At 46.0% G+C, this 19,374-nt stretch overlaps 1 protein-coding gene across 1 annotated transcript in view; it reads left to right on the top strand.

The window, feature by feature from the left end:
* Nucleotides 1–19,374, top strand: part of LOC147101936 (exonuclease mut-7 homolog) — a 360,516-nt gene that overhangs the window by 224,591 nt on the left and 116,551 nt on the right. Inside the window, exon 5 of the mRNA XM_085965159.1 lies at nucleotides 9,424–9,591. Within this exon, the coding sequence (XP_085821285.1) occupies nucleotides 9,424–9,591 (168 nt within the window). The remainder of the gene's footprint in view (nucleotides 1–9,423; nucleotides 9,592–19,374) is intronic.

Genomic DNA, 19,374 nt, shown 5'->3' with positions numbered 1-19,374 from the left:
AATGACAATGTCAGGGTTGGATCTGAGAGAATGGAGTGCTGCAAGAAACATTCTTCAACAAATAGACAGACTCGTGGAACTGTACCCCGACATTTCTCAATAAATAGAGAGACTTTTGGAACTGTACCCCAACATTCCTCAATAAATAGAGACACTCATGGAACTGTACCCCGACATTCCTCAATAAAAAGTGAGACTCGTGGAACTGTACCCCAACATTCCCCAATAAATAGTGAGACTCATCGAACTGTACCCCAACATTCCTCAATAAATAGACAGACTCATTGAACTGTACCCCAACATTCCTCAATAAATAGTGGGAATCGTGGAACTGTACCCCAACATTCCTCAATAAATAGTGAGACACGTGGAACTGTACCCCAACATTCCCCAATAAATAGTGAGACTCATCGAACTGTACCCCAACATTCCTCAATAAATAGACAGACTCATTGAACTGTACCCCAACATTCCTCAATAAATAGTGGGAATCGTGGAACTGTACCGCAACATTCCTCAATAAATAGTGAGACACGTGGAACTGTACCGCAACATTCCTCAATAAATAATGAGACTAATGGAACTGCACCCCAATATTCCTCAATAAACAGACAGACTCATGGAACTGTACCCCAACATTCCCCAATTAATAGAGAGACTCATGGAACTGTTTCCCATCATTCCTCAATTAATACAGTGAGACTCCGTGAACTGTACCCCAACATTCCTCAATAAATAGTGAGACACATGGAACTGTACCCCAACATTCCTCAATAAATAGTGAGACACATGGAACTGCACACCAACATTCCTCAATAAATAGACAGGCTTGTGGACCTGTTCCCCAAAGTTCCTCAATAAATAGGGTGAGGTTCAGGGAACTGTACCCCAACATTCCCCAATAAATAAAGTGAGAATCATGGCACTGAATTTCAACATTCCTCAATAAATAGTGAGACACGTGGAACTGTACCCCAACGTTCCTCAATAAATAGTGAGACTCAGCGAACTGTACCCCAACATTCCTCAATAAATAGAGAAACGCGTGGACCTGTACCCCAGCATTCCTCAATAAATAGAGAGGCTCATGGAACTGTACCCCAACGTTGCTCAATAAATAGTGAGCCACTCATGGAACTGTTTCCCAACATTCCTCACTATATAGTGAGACTCACGGAACCGTACCCCAACATTTCCCAATAAATAGAGTGACTCTTTGAACTGTACCCCAATATTCAAAGGTGTGCGGGTTAGGTTGATTGGCTCTGATAAATTGACCCTTAGTGTTAGGGGGATTAAATACGTGGGGTTACGGGGATAGGGTGGGATATGTGTTGGTGTAGGGGTTACGGGGATCGGGTGGGATATGTGTCGGTGCAGGCTCGATGGGCTGGAATGGCCTCTATCTGCACTGTGGGGTTTCTGTGATTCTGTGATTCCTCAATAAATACAGTGAGACTCGTGGAACTGTACCCCAACATTCCCCAATAAAGAGAGAAACTCGTGGATCTGTACCCTGACATTCCTCAATAAATAGTGAGGCTCATGGAGCTGTACCCCAACATTCCTCAATAAATAGGGAGGCTCATGGAGCTGTACCCCAACATTCCCCAATAAATAGAGTGAGACTCGTGGAACTGTACCCCAACATTCCTCAATAGAGTGAGCCTCGTGGAACTGTACCCCAACATTCGTGAATACATAAAGTGAGGCTTGTGGCACTGTACCCCAACATTCCTCAATAAATAGCGAGACTCGTGGAACTGTACCCTGACATTCCTCAATAAATAGACAGGCTTGTGGAACTGTACCCCAACATTCCTCAATAAATAGCGAGACTCGTGGAACTGTACCCTGACATTCCTCAATAAATAGTGAGACACGTGGAACTGTACCCCAACATTCCTCAATAAATAAAGACACTCACGGAACTGTACCCCAACATTCCCCAATAAATAGAGACACTCACGGAACTGTACCCCAACATTCCCCAATAAATAAAGTGAGACGCCTGGAGCTGTACCCCAACATTCCTCAATAAATAGGGTGAGGTTCATGGAACTGTACCCCAACATTCCTCAATAAATCCAGTGAGACTCATGGAACTGTATCCCAACATTCCTCAATAAATAGAGAGACTCATGGAACTGTACCTCAGCATTCTTCAATAAATAGACAGGCTTGTGGAACTGTACCCCAACGTTCCTCAACAAATAGGGTGAGGTTCAGGGAACTGTACCCCAACATTCCTCAACAAATAGGGTGAGGTTCAGGGAACTGTACCCCAACATTCCCCAATAGAGTGAGCCTCGTGGAACTGTACCCCAACGTTCCTCAACAAATAGGGTGAGGTTCAGGGAACTGTACCTCAACATTCCTCAACAAATAGGGTGAGGTTCAGGGAACTGTACCCCAACATTCCTCAACAAATAGGGTGAGGTTCAGGGAACTGTACCCCAACATTCCCCAATAGAGTGAGCCTCGTGGAACTGTACCCCAACGTTCCTCAACAAATAGGGTGAGGTTCAGGGAACTGTACCCCAACATTCCCCAATAGAGTGAGCCTCGTGGAACTGTACCCCAACGTTCCTCAACAAATAGGGTGAGGTTCAGGGAACTGTACCTCAACATTCCTCAATAAACAGAGTGACTCATTGAACTGTACCCCAACATTCCCCAATAGAGTGAGCCTCGTGGAACTGTACCTCAACATTCCTCAATAAATCGAGAGACTCTTGGAACTGTACCCCAACATTCCTCAACAAATAGGGTGAGGTTCAGGGAACTGTACCCCAACATTCCTCAACAAATAGGGCGAGGTTCAGGGAACTGTACCCCAACATTCCTCAATAAACAGAGTGACTCAATGAACTGTACCCTAACATTCCCCAATAAATAGAGACACTCACGGAACTGTACCGCAACATTCCTCAATAAATAGAGAAACTCGTGGATCTGTACCCCAACATTCCTCAATAAATAGACAGACTCGTGGAACTGTACCCCGACATTCCTCAATAAACAGACAGACTCATGGAACTGTACCCCAACATTCCTCAATAAATAGAGAGACACATGGAACTGTTTCCCATCATTCCTCAATTAATACAGCGAGACTCCGTAAACTGTACCCCAACATTCCTCAATAAATAGTGAGGCTCATGGAACTGTACCCCAACATTCCTCAATAAATAGTGACTCATTGAACTGTACCCCGACATTCCTCAATAAATACAGTGACTCATTGAACTGTACCCCGACATTCCTCAATAAATAGTTTGACTCGTGGAACACTATCCCAACATTCCTCCATAAATAGGGTGAGGTTCATGGAACTGTACCCCAACATTCCTCAATAAATAGTGAGGCTCATGGAACTGTACCCCAACATTCCTCCATAAATAGAAACACTCACAGAACTGTCCCCCAACATTCCTCAATCAACAGTGAGACTCATGGAACTGTACCCCGACATTCCTCAATCAACAGTGAGACTCATGGAACTGTACCCCGACATTCCTCAATAAATAGTTTGACTCGTGGAACACTATCCCAACATTCCTCCATAAATAGGGTGAGGTTCATGGAACTGTACCCCAACATTCCTCAATAAATAGTGAGGCTCATGGAACTGTACCCCAACATTCCTCCATAAATAGAAACACTCACAGAACTGTCCCCCAACATTCCTCAATCAACAGTGAGACTCATGGAACTGTACCCCGACATTCCTCAATCAACAGTGAGGCTCATGGAACTGTACCCCAACATTCCTCCATAAATAGAAACACTCACAGAACTGTCCCCCAACATTCCTCAATAAACAGACAGACTCATGGAACTGTACCCCAACATTCCTCAATAAATAGAGAGACACATGGAACTGTTTCCCATCATTCCTCAATTAATACAGCGAGACTCCGTAAACTGTACCCCAACATTCCTCAATAAATAGTGAGGCTCATGGAACTGTACCCCAACATTCCTCAATAAATAGTGACTCATTGAACTGTACCCCGACATTCCTCAATAAATACAGTGACTCATTGAACTGTACCCCGACATTCCTCAATAAATAGTTTGACTCGTGGAACACTATCCCAACATTCCTCCATAAATAGGGTGAGGTTCATGGAACTGTACCCCAACATTCCTCAATAAATAGTGAGGCTCATGGAACTGTACCCCAACATTCCTCCATAAATAGAAACACTCACAGAACTGTCCCCCAACATTCCTCAATCAACAGTGAGACTCATGGAACTGTACCCCGACATTCCTCAATCAACAGTGAGACTCATGGAACTGTACCCCGACATTCCTCAATAAATAGTTTGACTCGTGGAACACTATCCCAACATTCCTCAATAAATAGTGAGACTTAGCGAACTGCACCCTTTATATTCCTCAATAAACAGACAGACTCATGGAACTGTACCCCAACATTCCTCAATAAATACAGAGGCTCATGGGGATGTACCCCAACAATCCTCAATAAATAGGGTGAGGTTCATGGAACTGTACCCCAACGTTGCTCAATAAATAGACAGGCTTGTGGAACTGTACCCCAACATTCGTCAATAAATACAGAGACTCATGGAACTGTACCCCAACATTCCTCAATAAATAGGCTGAGTTTCAGGGAACTGTACCCTGACATTCCTCAATAAATAGAGCGAGACTCATGGAACTGTACCCCAACATTCCCCCAATAAATAGAGTGAGCCTCGTGGAACTGCACCCCAACATTCCCCAATAGAGTGAGCCTCGTGGAACTGTACCCCAACATTCCTCAATAAATAGTGAGGTTCATGGAACTGTACCCCAGCATTCCTCAAAAAATAGTGATACGCGTGGAACTGTACCCCGACATTCCTCAATAAATAGAGTGAGACTCATGGAACTGTACCCCAACATTCCCCCAATAAATAGAGAGAGACTCATGGAACTGCACCCCAACATTCCTCAACAAATAGGGTGAGGTTCAGGGAACTGTACCCCAACATTCCTCAACAAATAGGGCGAGGTTCAGGGAACTGTACCCCAACATTCCTCAATAAACAGAGTGACTCAATGAACTGTACCCTAACATTCCCCAATAAATAGAGACACTCACGGAACTGTACCGCAACATTCCTCAATAAATAGAGAAACTCGTGGATCTGTACCCCAACATTCCTCAATAAATAGACAGACTCGTGGAACTGTACCCCGACATTCCTCAATAAACAGACAGACTCATGGAACTGTACCCCAACATTCCTCAATAAATAGAGACACTCATGGAACTGTTTCCCATCATTCCTCAATTAATACAGCGAGACTCCGTAAACTGTACCCCAACATTCCTCAATAAATAGTGAGGCTCATGGAACTGTACCCCAACATTCCTCAATAAATAGTGACTCATTGAACTGTACCCCGACATTCCTCAATAAATACAGTGACTCATTGAACTGTACCCCGACATTCCTCAATAAATAGTTTGACTCGTGGAACACTATCCCAACATTCCTCCATAAATAGGGTGAGGTTCATGGAACTGTACCCCAACATTCCTCAATAAATAGTGAGGCTCATGGAACTGTACCCCAACATTCCTCCATAAATAGAAACACTCACAGAACTGTCCCCCAACATTCCTCAATCAACAGTGAGACTCATGGAACTGTACCCCGACATTCCTCAATCAACAGTGAGACTCATGGAACTGTACCCCGACATTCCTCAATAAATAGTTTGACTCGTGGAACACTATCCCAACATTCCTCAATAAATAGTGAGACTTAGCGAACTGCACCCTTTATATTCCTCAATAAACAGACAGACTCATGGAACTGTACCCCAACATTCCTCAATAAATACAGAGGCTCATGGGGATGTACCCCAACAATCCTCAATAAATAGGGTGAGGTTCATGGAACTGTACCCCAACGTTGCTCAATAAATAGACAGGCTTGTGGAACTGTACCCCAACATTCGTCAATAAATACAGAGACTCATGGAACTGTACCCCAACATTCCTCAATAAATAGGCTGAGTTTCAGGGAACTGTACCCTGACATTCCTCAATAAATAGAGCGAGACTCATGGAACTGTACCCCAACATTCCCCCAATAAATAGAGTGAGCCTCGTGGAACTGCACCCCAACATTCCCCAATAGAGTGAGCCTCGTGGAACTGTACCCCAACATTCCTCAATAAATAGGCTGAGTTTCAGGGAACTGTACCCTGACATTCCTCAATAAATAGAGCGAGACTCATGGAACTGTACCCCAACATTCCCCCAATAAATAGAGAGAGACTCATGGAACTGCACCCCAACATTCCTCAATAAATAGAGAGAGACTCATGGAACTGCACCCCAACATTCCTCAATAAATAGAGAGAGACTCATGGAACTGTACCCCAACATTCCTCAATAAATAGTGAGGTTCATGGAACTGTACCCCAGCATTCCTCAAAAAATAGTGATACGCGTGGAACTGTACCCCAACATTCCTCAATAAACAGACAGACTCGTGGAACTGTACCCCAACATTCGTCAATAAATAGAGAGACTCATGGAACTGTACCCCAACATTCCTCAATAAATAGAGAGACTCATGGAACTGTACCCCAACATTCCTCAATAAATAGAGAGACTCTTTGAACTGTATCCAACATTCCTCAATAAAATACAGAGACACTCGTGGAACTGTACCCCAACATTCCCCAATAAATAGTGAGACTCATCGAACTGTACCCCAACATTCCCCAATAAATAGAGTGACTCTTTGAACTGTATCCAACATTCCTCAATAAAATACAGAGACACTCGTGGAACTGTACCCCAACATTCCCCAATAAATAGTGAGACTCATCGAACTGTACCCCAACATTCCTCAATAAATAGAGACACTCATGGAACTGTTTCCCTTCATTCCTCAATTAATACAGCGAGACTCCATGAACTGTACCCCAACATTCCTCAATAAATAGAGACACTCGTGGAATTGTTTCCCTTCATTCCTCAATTAATACAGCGAGACTCCGTGAACTGTACCCCAACATTCCTCAATAAATAGTGAGACACATGGAACTGTACCCCAACATTCCTCAATAAATAGAGTGAGACTCATGGAACTGTACCCCAACATTCCTCAATAAATAGAGTGAGACTCATGGAACTGTACCCCAACATTCATCAATAAATGGAGAGACTCTTGCAACTGTACCAGAACATTCCTCAATAAATAGAGAGGCTCATGGAACTGTACCCCAACATTCCTCAATAAATAGAGAGGCTCATGGAACTGTACCCCAACATTCCTCAATAAATAGGGTGATGTTCATGGAACTGTATCCCAACATTCCTCAATAAATAGTGAGACTCGTGGAACTGTACCCCAGCATTCCTCAATAAATAGTGATACGCGTGGAACTGTATCCCAACATTCCTCAATAAATAGTGAGACTCGGGAACTGTACCCCAACATTCCTCAATAAATAGCGAGACTCGTGGATCTGTACCCCAGCATTCCTCAATAAATAGTGAGACTCATTGAACTGTATCCCAACATTCCCCAATAAAGAGAGAGAGACTTGTGGAACTGTACCCCAACATTCCCCAATAAATAGAGAAACTCGTGGATCTGTACCCCAACATTCCTCAAGAAATAGACAGGCTTGTGGAACTGTACCCGAACGTTCCTCAATAAATAGGGTGAGGTTCAGGGAACTGTACCCCAACATTCCTCAATAAATAGAGTGACTCTTTGAACTGTATCCAACATTCCTCAATAAAATACAGAGACACTCATGGAACTGTACCCCAACATTCCCCAATAAATAGCGAGAGACTTGTGTAACTGTACCCCAACATTCCTCAATAAATAGACAGGCTTGTGGAACTGTACCCCAACATTCCTCAATAAATAGACAGGCTTGTGGAACTGTACCCCAACATTCCTCAATAAATAGACAGGCTTGTGGAACTGTACCCCAACATTCCCCAATAAATAGCGAGAGGCTTGTGGAACTGTACCCCAACATTCCTCAATAAATAGACAGGCTTGTGGAACTGTACCCCAACATTCCTCAATAAATAGACAGGCTTGTGGAACTGTACCCCAACATTCCTCAATAAATAGACAGGCTTGTGGAACTGTACCCCAACATTCCTCAATAAATAGACAGGCTTGTGGAACTGTACCCCAACATTCCTCAATAAATAGCGAGAGACTTGTGTAACTGTACCCCAACATTCCTCAATAAATAGACAGGCTTGTGGAACTGTACCCCAACATTCCTCAATAAATAGCGAGAGACTTGTGTAACTGTACCCCAACATTCCTCAATAAATAGACAGGCTTGTGGAACTGTACCCCAATGTTCCTCAATAAATAGGGTGAGGTTCAGGGAACTGTACCCCAACATTCCTCAATAAATAGCGAGACTCATGGAACTGTACCCCAACATTCCTCAATAAATAGTGAGGTTCGTGGAACTGTACCCCAACATTCGTCAATAAACAGAGAGACTCATGGAACTGTACCCCAACATTCCTCAGTAAACAGACTCATGGAACTGTACCCCAACATTCCTCAATAAACAGACATACTCATGGAACTGTACCCCAATATTCCTCAATAAATAGAGGCTCATGCAACTGTACCCCAACATTCTTTAATAAATAGAGACTCGTGGAACTGTACCCCAACATTCCTCAATAAATAGAGACACTCATGGAACTGTTTCCCATCATTCCTCAATTAATACAGCGAGACTCCGTGAACTGTACCCCAACATTCCTCCATAAATAGTGAGACTCATGGAACTGTACCCCAACATTCCTCAATAAATAGAGACACTCATGGAACTGTTTCCCATCATTCCTCAATTAATACAGCGAGACTCCGTGAACTGTACCCCAACATTCCTCCATAAATAGTGAGACACATGGAACTGTACCCCAACATTCCTCAATAAATAGTGAGACACATGGAACTGTACCCCAACATTCCTGCATAAATAGATTGAGACTCATGGAACTGTACCCCAACATTCCTGAATAAATAGGGTGAGGTTCAGGGAACTGTACCCCAACATTCCTCAATAAATAGAGAGACTTGTGGAACTGTACCCCAACATTCCTCAATAAACAGACATACTCATGGAACTGTACCCCAACATTCTTCAATAAATAGTGAGGCTTATGGAACTCTATCCCAACATTCCTCATTAAACAAAGAGAGACTCATGGAACTGTGCCCCAACATTCCTCAATAAATAGAGTGAGACTCATGGAACTGCACCCCAACATTGGGTTTCTGATCACTGATGATAATTGATCTTGTACAAGTTGTTCTGATCGATGATGATGTAATTGTGTTGCGCACTTTCTCCTGTGTTTCTGTCCTTCACCATGTTTTCCTGTTACAGTCACACCCGAAGCGGGCCATGCTGCAGGCCAGAGTCTTATCTCTGCTCCCCGAGGTTCCCACTAACTTGCTGGACCAGCTGATCAGCCTGTATGCAGTTGACAAGGCTGACCCATCCTCCCTACTCGGTCTGATCAATGATCTGTGCATCAAGGGCAAGTACAAAGAGGTGAGGTGTGTCCTGGAATGTGCGGTACAGTTGTTGGGGACACTCTTCCTTCATTTGAGTATATGGTTTTCCCAAGACGCCATTGTCATGTGTTCTTTATATTTAGGTGGCGACTCTCTCTGCCAGCCTCCATTACCTTCTTGTAGTTAGTTCCTTTGGGGAAAGTTTGAAAGAGGCCAAGAATATCTCGTAGCTTGATAAATATCTGAACAACATTCTGAAGGACCTCGCTTATTGCAGAATGTGCTATTTTGCACAACTGGTTGTCTCACAGTTTACAGATGTTCAGTAATATTTCCCCTCTCTCTGGGCTATCCTCTTTGGCTGGACACATACAGCCAGACAGTTCTGCGTTCCTCGTCAGCAAGGTCTGGTACCTCTCCTCTCCAATTCCACCCTCCACTTTTCCAAAAAGGAAGCTCATGCATTGCAGTTTGGAGCAGCTTGGATTTTGCAGCAGTCGCCAGGTGGGAGCGAGGGGTCAGTCAGGTGTTGCTGAGGGATGTTTCACGGCGATGTGTCAAGATCAGCCACTTCAATCGATGCCTGGAGGTGTTGTAAACCTATCGCCTCTGTCCAACGCACTAAATGGCAACATCTGGGTGCCTGGTAGAAAACACTTCAAGTTCTCTTTTACCTGCAGTGTTGAATCCAATCAGGAGCTTTGCTGCAATTCCCCCTCCAGCTTACATCTGCCCAGAAATCCATTTTGGTGTCGGTGATGTTGGCACTTTGTCGCCAGTTTCCCAGTCCCTTTTCAATGCAAATTCTGGGGATACCCGGCTGTTTGTGGATCATTGGAAAGCACACAGCCAAGGATAGAGCCAGCATACGGAGTGTTCCTGCTCCTGTGATATTCCCTGACAAGTATCTGAGCAAGCCAAGCTGTGCCAGGGAGAATAGGGGGATGATTGACAGGGCAGCTAGTGTGTCACGGTCATCTGCTGCACTTCAGGCTCTGAATGGGTGTCTGGTTGCGAATGAATGAGACTCTCCGGCACTTTCTATACATTCCTGCGAGAAGAAAAGAGTGTGTTGTCGCTGGTCGGCTATCGGAGAGGGAGAAGAGGCTATTGTCACATGAGCAGGGGCAGCCTGGCAGCAGGGCATGGTTCACTGCCCCATGATATCGCTGAGTCTGCCGAGAATCCACATTCAGGCCTTGTCACATTTGATTTGGAGGTATCACAATGTAATTAGCTGTGATATTTCAGAGCCAGCAGTGGTGACCTCCCTCTGGGCTCAATGCTCAGCATTGTGCACTGTCGCTGGGATCGTTAGTCAATGCTACATCGCCCTGACCTACCGAACCCGAGGGGGAAGAGAACACACAGCCTTTCTCATGTCCCTGCTCCTGCCCTGCTTTTGTGAGTTGCTGAGAGCAGAGAAGTATCTTAATTTGACCCGAGTGTTTTCTTTGCTGTGATTTTTATGTACACTGGGAATTCTATTCGCAAATTTTATTAATAGAACAGGAAAATCTGGCAGAGTGGTATATCTGGGACCTGTTCCCGTCCAATCTGTCAGAGCTGGGCATTAACCCTTCACACACTGTACGTTCCACCCTCTGTCTCTGGTGCTGTGTTTTGGGGAAATGTTCATTAACCCTTTGAGTACACACTTTTTTGTCATTTTATTTCATGGAATTAATAGAGGTGTTCAAAATTATGACAGGTTTTGATCGAGTAAAGAGGGAGAAACTGTTTCCAGTGGCGGGAGGGTCGGTAAGCAGAGGACAGCGATTTTAGATAATTGGCAAAAGAACCAGAGGCGACATGAGAAGAAATTATTTTACTGAGCGAGTTGTAGTGATCTGCAATGCACTGCCTGAAACAATGGTGGAAGCAGATTCAATAGTAACTTTCAAAAGGAAATTTGGATAAATACTTGAAAAGTAGAAATTTGCAGGGCTCCGGGGAAAGAGCAGGGGAGTGCGATTGATTGGAGAGCTCGCCCAGAGAGGTGGTACAGGCACGATGGGCCGAATGGCGGCCTCCTGTGCTGTATCATTCATTGATTCTAGTCTCTCCTAAAGAATGGGCACAGAGATGAGATACAGAAGATGCCCAGTGACTGTGCGACAGGAACCCCGCCAGAGTTAGCACCCACAGCTTTGGCAGGTGGTGAGTTGGCAGCACACCCTGTTGGTGATGTGCCCTGGAATGGTTTGCTGGGTGATTCTGTGCAAGGTTCTGCATGTGGCGCGTTCTCAGTGTGGGCTGGGCTATCCAGTACTGGCAGAGCAAGGGAGCTGGCCCACGGGTTCTCTCACCCACCTTATTGCCACCAGCTGCAGAGTGTTGGATACAGGTTGCTGCACGTGCACTTGGCAGGAGACAGGGAGAGTCTTGAAGGGGAAAAATTGCTACCCATCCAGAATATTAACATGGAGCTGTGTTTATAAATATGTAGGGGTGCATTTAAATGGCTTTATAAAGCAATCAAATGAGATCAGAATCGGGCAGAAGTTTGCCCTGCCATTGGGTAACTGCCTACCAACCATCTGTTTGATATCGGTGGAATCAGATTGTTTGATAGATGTAGGGTGCTGGCCTTTGTATGCAACTACTGCCCCATCTCCAAATTCCCTTTCCTCTCCAAAGTCCTTGAACGTGCTGTCACCTCCCAAATCCATGCCTATCTTTCCCGGAACAAGGTTTGAACTCCACCAACCAGGTTTCCACTCTTATTACAGCACTGAAACGGCCCTATGTGATGTGACTGTGACCATGGTAAACTATCCTCCCTCACTCTTCTCCACCTGTCTGCAGCCTTTGACGCGGTTGACCACACCATCCTCCTCCAACGCCTCTTCTCCCTCATCCAGCTGGGTGGGACTGCACTCAGCTGGTTCCATTTTTATTTATCCAGGCGTAGCCAGGGAATTGGCTGCAATGACTTCTCTTCCCGCTCCCGCATCGTTAACTCTGGAGTCCCCCAAGGATCTATCCTTGGCCCCCTCCTATTTCTCATCTATGTGCTGCCCCTCGGCGACATCATCCGAAAACACATCAGGTTCCACATGTACGCTAACAACACCCAGCTGTACCTCACCACCACCTCTCTCGACCCTTCACAGTCTCTAAATTGTCAGACTGTCCAGTACTGGAAGGGCAGAAATTTCCTCCAACTAAATATTGGGAAGACCAAACCCATTGTCTTCGGTCCCTGCCACAAACCTCATTCTTCAGCCACTGACTCCATCCCTCTCCCTGGTAACTGTCTGAGGCTGAACCAGACTGTTCGCAAACTTGGTGTCAGATTTGACCCTGAAATGAGCTTCCGGCCACGAATCCGCGCCATCACCAAGACCGCCTACTTCCACCTCCGTAACATTGCCCGACTCCGCCCGTCCCTCAGCTCATCCGCTGCTGAAACCCTCATCCATGCCTTTGTTACCTCTAGACTTGACTATTTCAATGGTCTCCTGGCCAGCCTGCCATCTTCCACCCTCTATAAACTTCAGCTCATCCAAAACTCTGCCCGTCTCCTAACCCTCACAAAGTCCCGTTCAACCATCACCCCTGTGCTCGCTGACCTCTATTGGCTCCAGGTCCAGCAATGCCTCAATCTTACAATTCTCATCCTTGTTTTCAAACCCCTCCATGACCTCGCTCCAGCCCTACAACCTCCGAGATCTCGGCACTCCTCCAATTCTGACCTTTTGCGCGATTTTAATCGCTCCACCATTGGCGGCCGCGCCTTCAGCTCTCTAGGCTCTGGAAATCCCTCCCTAAACCTCTCCATCCCTTTACCTCTCCTCCTTTAAGACGCTCCTTAAAACCTACCTCTTTGACCCCTCTGTCCTGGTATCTCCTTGTATGGCTTGGTGTCAGATTTTGTTTGATAATGCACCTGTGAAGCGCCTCGAGACGTTTTACTACATTAAAGGCACTATATAAATACAAGTTGTTGTTGCAGTGCCCTCCGCAATCCATCATGACAGCAGGAATCGTGGAGCAGGTTTTGTACTGAGAGCACTGCCACAGGACAGGAGTCTATCACTGGGATATAAGCTGCGAGTTTGTTCTGCGTCGTCCCGAAAGCTGGTCTAAAACCTGTCGTATGTTCAGGAATACTGTGCATCACAACCCTCCTGGACTATCAGGAGCATCATTTCCAAGGTTAGAGGGAGTTCTCACCCAGCAGAGCTGCCTTGAATGTACAAGTTCAGCTGGAGAGTTCCATTTCCATGGCGACGGTGTCTGTATTCATCGTTGGAGTACATTGCTCCAGAACATTTTTCTAATCTTTAGCAGACCTACATCCCATTCTAGTGTTTGCAGTTCTTCCGTTTCTGCACAGTACCAACAACAGCAACTTGCATTTATATAGCACCTTTAACATAGTAAAACGTTCTAAGGCGCTTCACGAGTGTGACACCGAGCCACAGGAGATATTAGGACAGGTGACCAAATGCTTTGTCAAAGATGTAGTATTTAAGGAGTGACTTACAGGAGGTGAGAGAAGTAGAGAGGTGGAAAGGTTTATGGAGGGAATTCCAGAACTTAGGACCTGGACAGCTGAAAGCAAGACCGCAAATGGTGGAGCAATGAAAATAGGGGCTGCGCAAGAGGCCAGAATTGAAGGAACGCAGAGATCTCGGAGTGTTGTAGGGCTGGAAGATGTTACAGAGTAGGGAGGGGCGAGGCCACGGAGGGATTTGAACACAAGGATGAGAATTTTAAAATCGAGGCGTTGCCAGTGTAGGTCAGTGAGCACAGGGGTGATGGTTGAACGGGACTCGGTGCAAGTTAGGACACAGGCGGCAGAGATTTGGATGAGCTCCATTTTAAGGAGGGTGCAAGATGGGAGGCCGGCCAGGCGAGTGTTGGAATAGTCAAGTCTGCAGGTAATAAATGCATCTGCAATCTCCTCACCTATTTCTTTTAACACCCTGGGGTGAAAACTATCAGGTCCTGGAGATTTGTCCATCTTAAGTCCCATTACTTACTCCATTAACATTTTTAGAAATATTAAATCATGGGGTATGGTAGCACAGTGGTTAAGTTACTGAACTAGTAATCGAGATGCCTGGACTAAGGATCCGGAGACGTGAGTTCAAATCCCACCACGGCAGCTGGGGAATTAAATTCAGTTAATTAAATAAATCTGGAATAAAAAGCTGGTATCAGTAACGGTGACCATGAAACTACCGGATTGTTGTTAAAAATCCATCTGGTTCACTGATGTCCTTTAGGGAAGGAAATCTGCCGTCCTGACCTGGCCTGGCCATGTGACTCTTTTCCCTCTGAAATGGCCGAGCAAGCCACCCGGTTGTACCAAACTGCTATAGAAAACAATAACAAGAATAAAACTGGAAAGACCACCCGGCATCGACCTTGGCACTGGCTTTGGACACGACAAAGGCACACCCAGCCCAGTCGACCCTGCAAAGTCCTCTTCACCAACACCTGGGGACTTGTGCCAAAATTGGGAGTGCTGTCCCACAGACTAGTCCAGCAACAGCCTGACGTAGACATACTCACAGAATCATACCTTTCAGCCAATGTCCCAACCTCCTCCACTACCATCCCTGGGTATGTCCTGTCCCACCAGCAGGACAGACCCACCAGGGGTGGTGGCACAGTGGTATACAGTTGGGAGCGTGTGACCCTGAGAGTTCTCAACATTGACTTCGGACCCCATGAAGTCTCATGCCTTCAGGTCAAGCATGGGCAAGGAAACCTCTTGCTGATTACCACCTACCTACTGCCCTTCCTCCGTTGATGAATCAGTACTCCTCAATGTTGAACACCACTTAGAAGAAGCACTGAAGGCTCTCTGGGTGAGGGACTTCAATGTCCATCACCAAGAGTGGTTCGGTAGCACCACTACTGACCGAGCTGGCCAAGTCCTGAAGGACATAACTGCCAGTCTGGGCCTGCGGCAGGTGGTGAGAGAACCAAACCGAGGGAAAAACCTACTTGACCTCATCCTCACCAATCTACCTGTCGCAGATGCATCTGTCCATGACCGTATTGGTAGCAGTGACCACCGCACAGTCCTTGTGGAGACGAAATCCCGTCTTCACACTGAGGACACCCTCCATCATGTTGTGTGGCACTGCAAGCGTGATAAATGGGATAGATTCAGAACAGATGTAGCAGCTCAAAACTGGGCATCCATGAGGTGCTGTGGGCCATCAGCAGCAGCAGAATTGTATTCCACCACAATCTGTAACCTCATGGCCTGGCATATCCCTCACTCTACCATTACCACCAAGCCAGGGGACCAACCCTGGTTCAATAAGGAGTGTAGAAGAGCATGTCAGGAGCAGCACCAGGCGTACCTAAAAATGAGGTGCCAACCTGGGGAAGCTGCAACACAGGACTACATGCATGTTAAAAGGCGGAAGCAGCATGCTATAGACAGGGCTAAGCGATCCCACAATCAATGGATCAGATCAAAGCTCTGCAATCCTGCCACATCCAGTCGTGAATGGTGGTGGACCATTAAACAACTGACAGGAGGAGGAGACTCCATGAATATCCCCATCCTCAATGATGGTGGAGCCCAGCACGTGAGTGCAAAAGACAAGGTTGAAGCATTTGCAACCATCTTCAGCCAGAAGTGCCGAGTGGATGATCCATCTCGGCCTTCTCCTGAGGTCCCCACCATCACAGAAGCCAGTCTTCAGCCAATTCTATTCACTCCACGTGATACCAAGAAACGGCTGAGCTCACTGGGTACAGCAAAGGCTATGGGCCCCGACAACATCCCGGCTATCGTGCTGAAGACTTGTGCTCCAGAACAAGCCGCACCTCTAACCAAGCTGTTCCAGTAGAGCTACAACACTGGCATCTATCCGACAATGTGGAAAACTGCCCAGGTATGTCCTGTCCACAAAAAGCAGGATAAATCCAACTGGCCAATTATCGCCCCATCAGTCTACTTTCAATCATCAGCAAAGTGATGGAAGGTGTCGTCGACAGTGCTATCAAGCGCCATTTATTCACCAATAACCTACTCACTGATGCGCAGTTTGGGTTCCGCCAGGACCACTTGCCTCCAGACCTCATTACAGCCTTGGTGCAAACATGGACAAAGGAGCTGAATTCCAGAGGTGAAGTACTAGTGACTGCCCTTGACATCAAGGCAGCACTTGACCGAGTGTGGCATCAAGGAGCCCTAGTAAAATTGAATTCAGTGGGAAGTGGGGGAGGAACTCTCCACTGTCTGGAGTCATACCTAGCACAAAGGAAGATGGTTGTGGTTGTTGGAGGTCAATCATCACAGCCCCGGGACATTGCTGCAGGAGTTCCTCAGGGCAGTGTCCTAGGCCCAACCATCTTCAGCTGCTTCATCAATGACTTTCCCTCCATCACAAGGTCAGACGTGGTGATGTTCGCTGATAATTGCACAGTGTTCAGCACCATTCACAACTCCTCAGATAATGAAGCAGTCCGTGCCCACATGCAACAAGACCTGGATGACATTCAGGCTTGGGCTGATAAGTGGCAGGTAACATTCGCGCCACAGAAGTGCCGGGCAATGACTATCTCCAACAAGAGAGAACCTAACCACCCTTGACTTTCAACGGAAATACCATTGCCAAATCCCCCACCATCAACATTCTGGGGGTCACCATTGACCAGAAACTTAACTGGACCGGCCACACACATACTGTGGCTACATAATTCGGTGAGATTTAAGGTAGTCATGGAAAAGGACAGAGATGGACCGGAAATAAAGGTTCTAAATTGGGGGAAGGCCGATTTTAATATGATACGGCAGGATCTGGCCAAAGTGGACTGGGATCAGCTACTTGTAGGAAAATCCACATCGGAGCAATGGGAGTCTTTCAGGAAGGAAATTGAGAGAGTACAATGGCAACATGTTCCTGTAAAGGTCAAGGGTGGGACCAACAAGCCCAGGGAACCTTGGCTGTCAAGGGATATACGAGAATGGATTAGGAAAAAAAGGGGGGCTTTTGGCAGTATAAAAAGTGCAGGGGGATACTTAAAAAAAGAAATTAGGAGAGCGAGGAGGGGCCATGAAATAACACTGGCGAGCAAAATAAAGGAAAATCCTAAGGTGTTTTATAAGTATATTAAGGGCACGAGGATAACTAGGGAAAGAGTAGGGCCCATTAGGGACCAAAGTGGCAATCTGTGTGTGGAGCCAGAAGATGTCGGTGGGGTTTTAAATGAATTTTTTGCATCTGTGTTCACTACGGAGAAGGACGATGTAGACATAGAAATCGGGCAGGGGGACTGTGATATACTTGAACATAATAGCATCGAGAGGGAGGAGGTACTAGCGGTTTTAGCAGGCTTAAAACTGGATAAATCCCCAAGCCCGGACGAGATGTATCCCAGGCTGCTGTGTGAGGCAAAGGAGGAGATTGCAGGGGCTCTGACACAAATTTTCAGAACCTCTCTGGCCACAGGGGATGTGCCAGAGGACTGGAGAACAGCTAACGTAGTACCATTATTCAAGAAGGGTAGTAGGAATAAACCAGGGAATTACAGGCCAGTGAGCCTAACATCAGTGGTAGGGAAATTATTGGAAAAAATTCTGAGGGACAGAATTAATCTCCACTTGGAGAGGCAAGGATTAATCAGGGGTAGTCAGCATGGCTTTGTCAAAGGAAGATCATGTCTGACTAATTTGATTGAATTTTTCGAGGGGGTGACTAGGTGTGTGTGTTAGATCCGTGTATCTTAATGTTGTGTCCTTCAATAATCAGACATAAGACTGCAGGGAACGATCAACAGGTGTTTACTGAATGAGGGTTACTCTAGAACTAATTGTGCAGATCACTACTCAGGGTTTATATACAGGTGTGGTCACTGCCGGTACTACAGTATACAGGAGCTGTAAAAAGTAGTTCTCCCCTTAAAGGTACATACATTACAATTCCTCCCCTTTTAGATTAACAGTACCATAACACTCATTTAACAATTAAATATCAAACTAATTACAATTAACACTTTTAACATGCAACATTAGCTGAAAATAGTCTATTTATAAATTCAGTCTTTGGGGAGGCTTCCTGATCCTTTCTGGATCCGCCTTTCCCGAGTGTCTTGCTCTTGGTGCGGAGCCGATTCTGGCCCCCTGTCGTCGGTTGGTTCATCAGCTTCCGATGCTACTGTTTCTGAGGTAGATGCGACCTGTACGTCGGGTTCCTCACCAGGTACGTATGGCCGAGACATGGGGTTGACTCGTTCCTGTGACTCTAGGATCTGGGCAGCATGGCATCTCACAATGTTCTCCCCAACATCCACTGTGTACATTAGTGGCCCCTGCCGTGTGCATATCGTTCCTGGTTGCCATTTCTCTGTTCGGTAGTCGCGGGCCAAGACTGGTTGTCCTACATTGAAGCTCCTTGTCGGCTTCTCAATGATCACACAGAATCACAGAATCACAGAAACCCCACAGTGCAGATAGAGGCCATTTCGGCCCATCGAGCCTGCACCGACACATATCCTACCCGATCCCTGTAACCCCTACACCAACACATATCCCACCCTATCCCCGTAACCCCACGTATTTAACCCCCCTAACACTAAGGGTCAATTTATCATAGCCAATGTGCTGGAATTGCTTACTCTCAACGTCTCTTCGTACATTTGGTCTGAGCAAATCCAGACGAGATCTCAACCTTCGGTTAAAGAACATCATGGCCGGGGCCTGGTTGGTGACTGCATCTGTCGCATTTCTGTAGGCTAACAGGAAATTGTCCACCTTATGCTGCAGTGGAATGTCGTCATCGCACATGGCCTTTACTGCTTTTTTAAAGGTTTGTACGAACCTCTCAGCCAATCCATTTGTGGC

The sequence above is a fragment of the Somniosus microcephalus genome, chromosome 23 (assembly GCF_052327205.1).
Source record: "Somniosus microcephalus isolate GS21.2 chromosome 23, FLI_Smic_1.0, whole genome shotgun sequence".
Taxonomy (NCBI): Eukaryota; Metazoa; Chordata; class Chondrichthyes; order Squaliformes; family Somniosidae; genus Somniosus; species Somniosus microcephalus.
The sequence above is the reverse complement of the archived record's forward strand: the minus strand, read 5'-3'. Positions and strand labels throughout refer to the sequence as shown.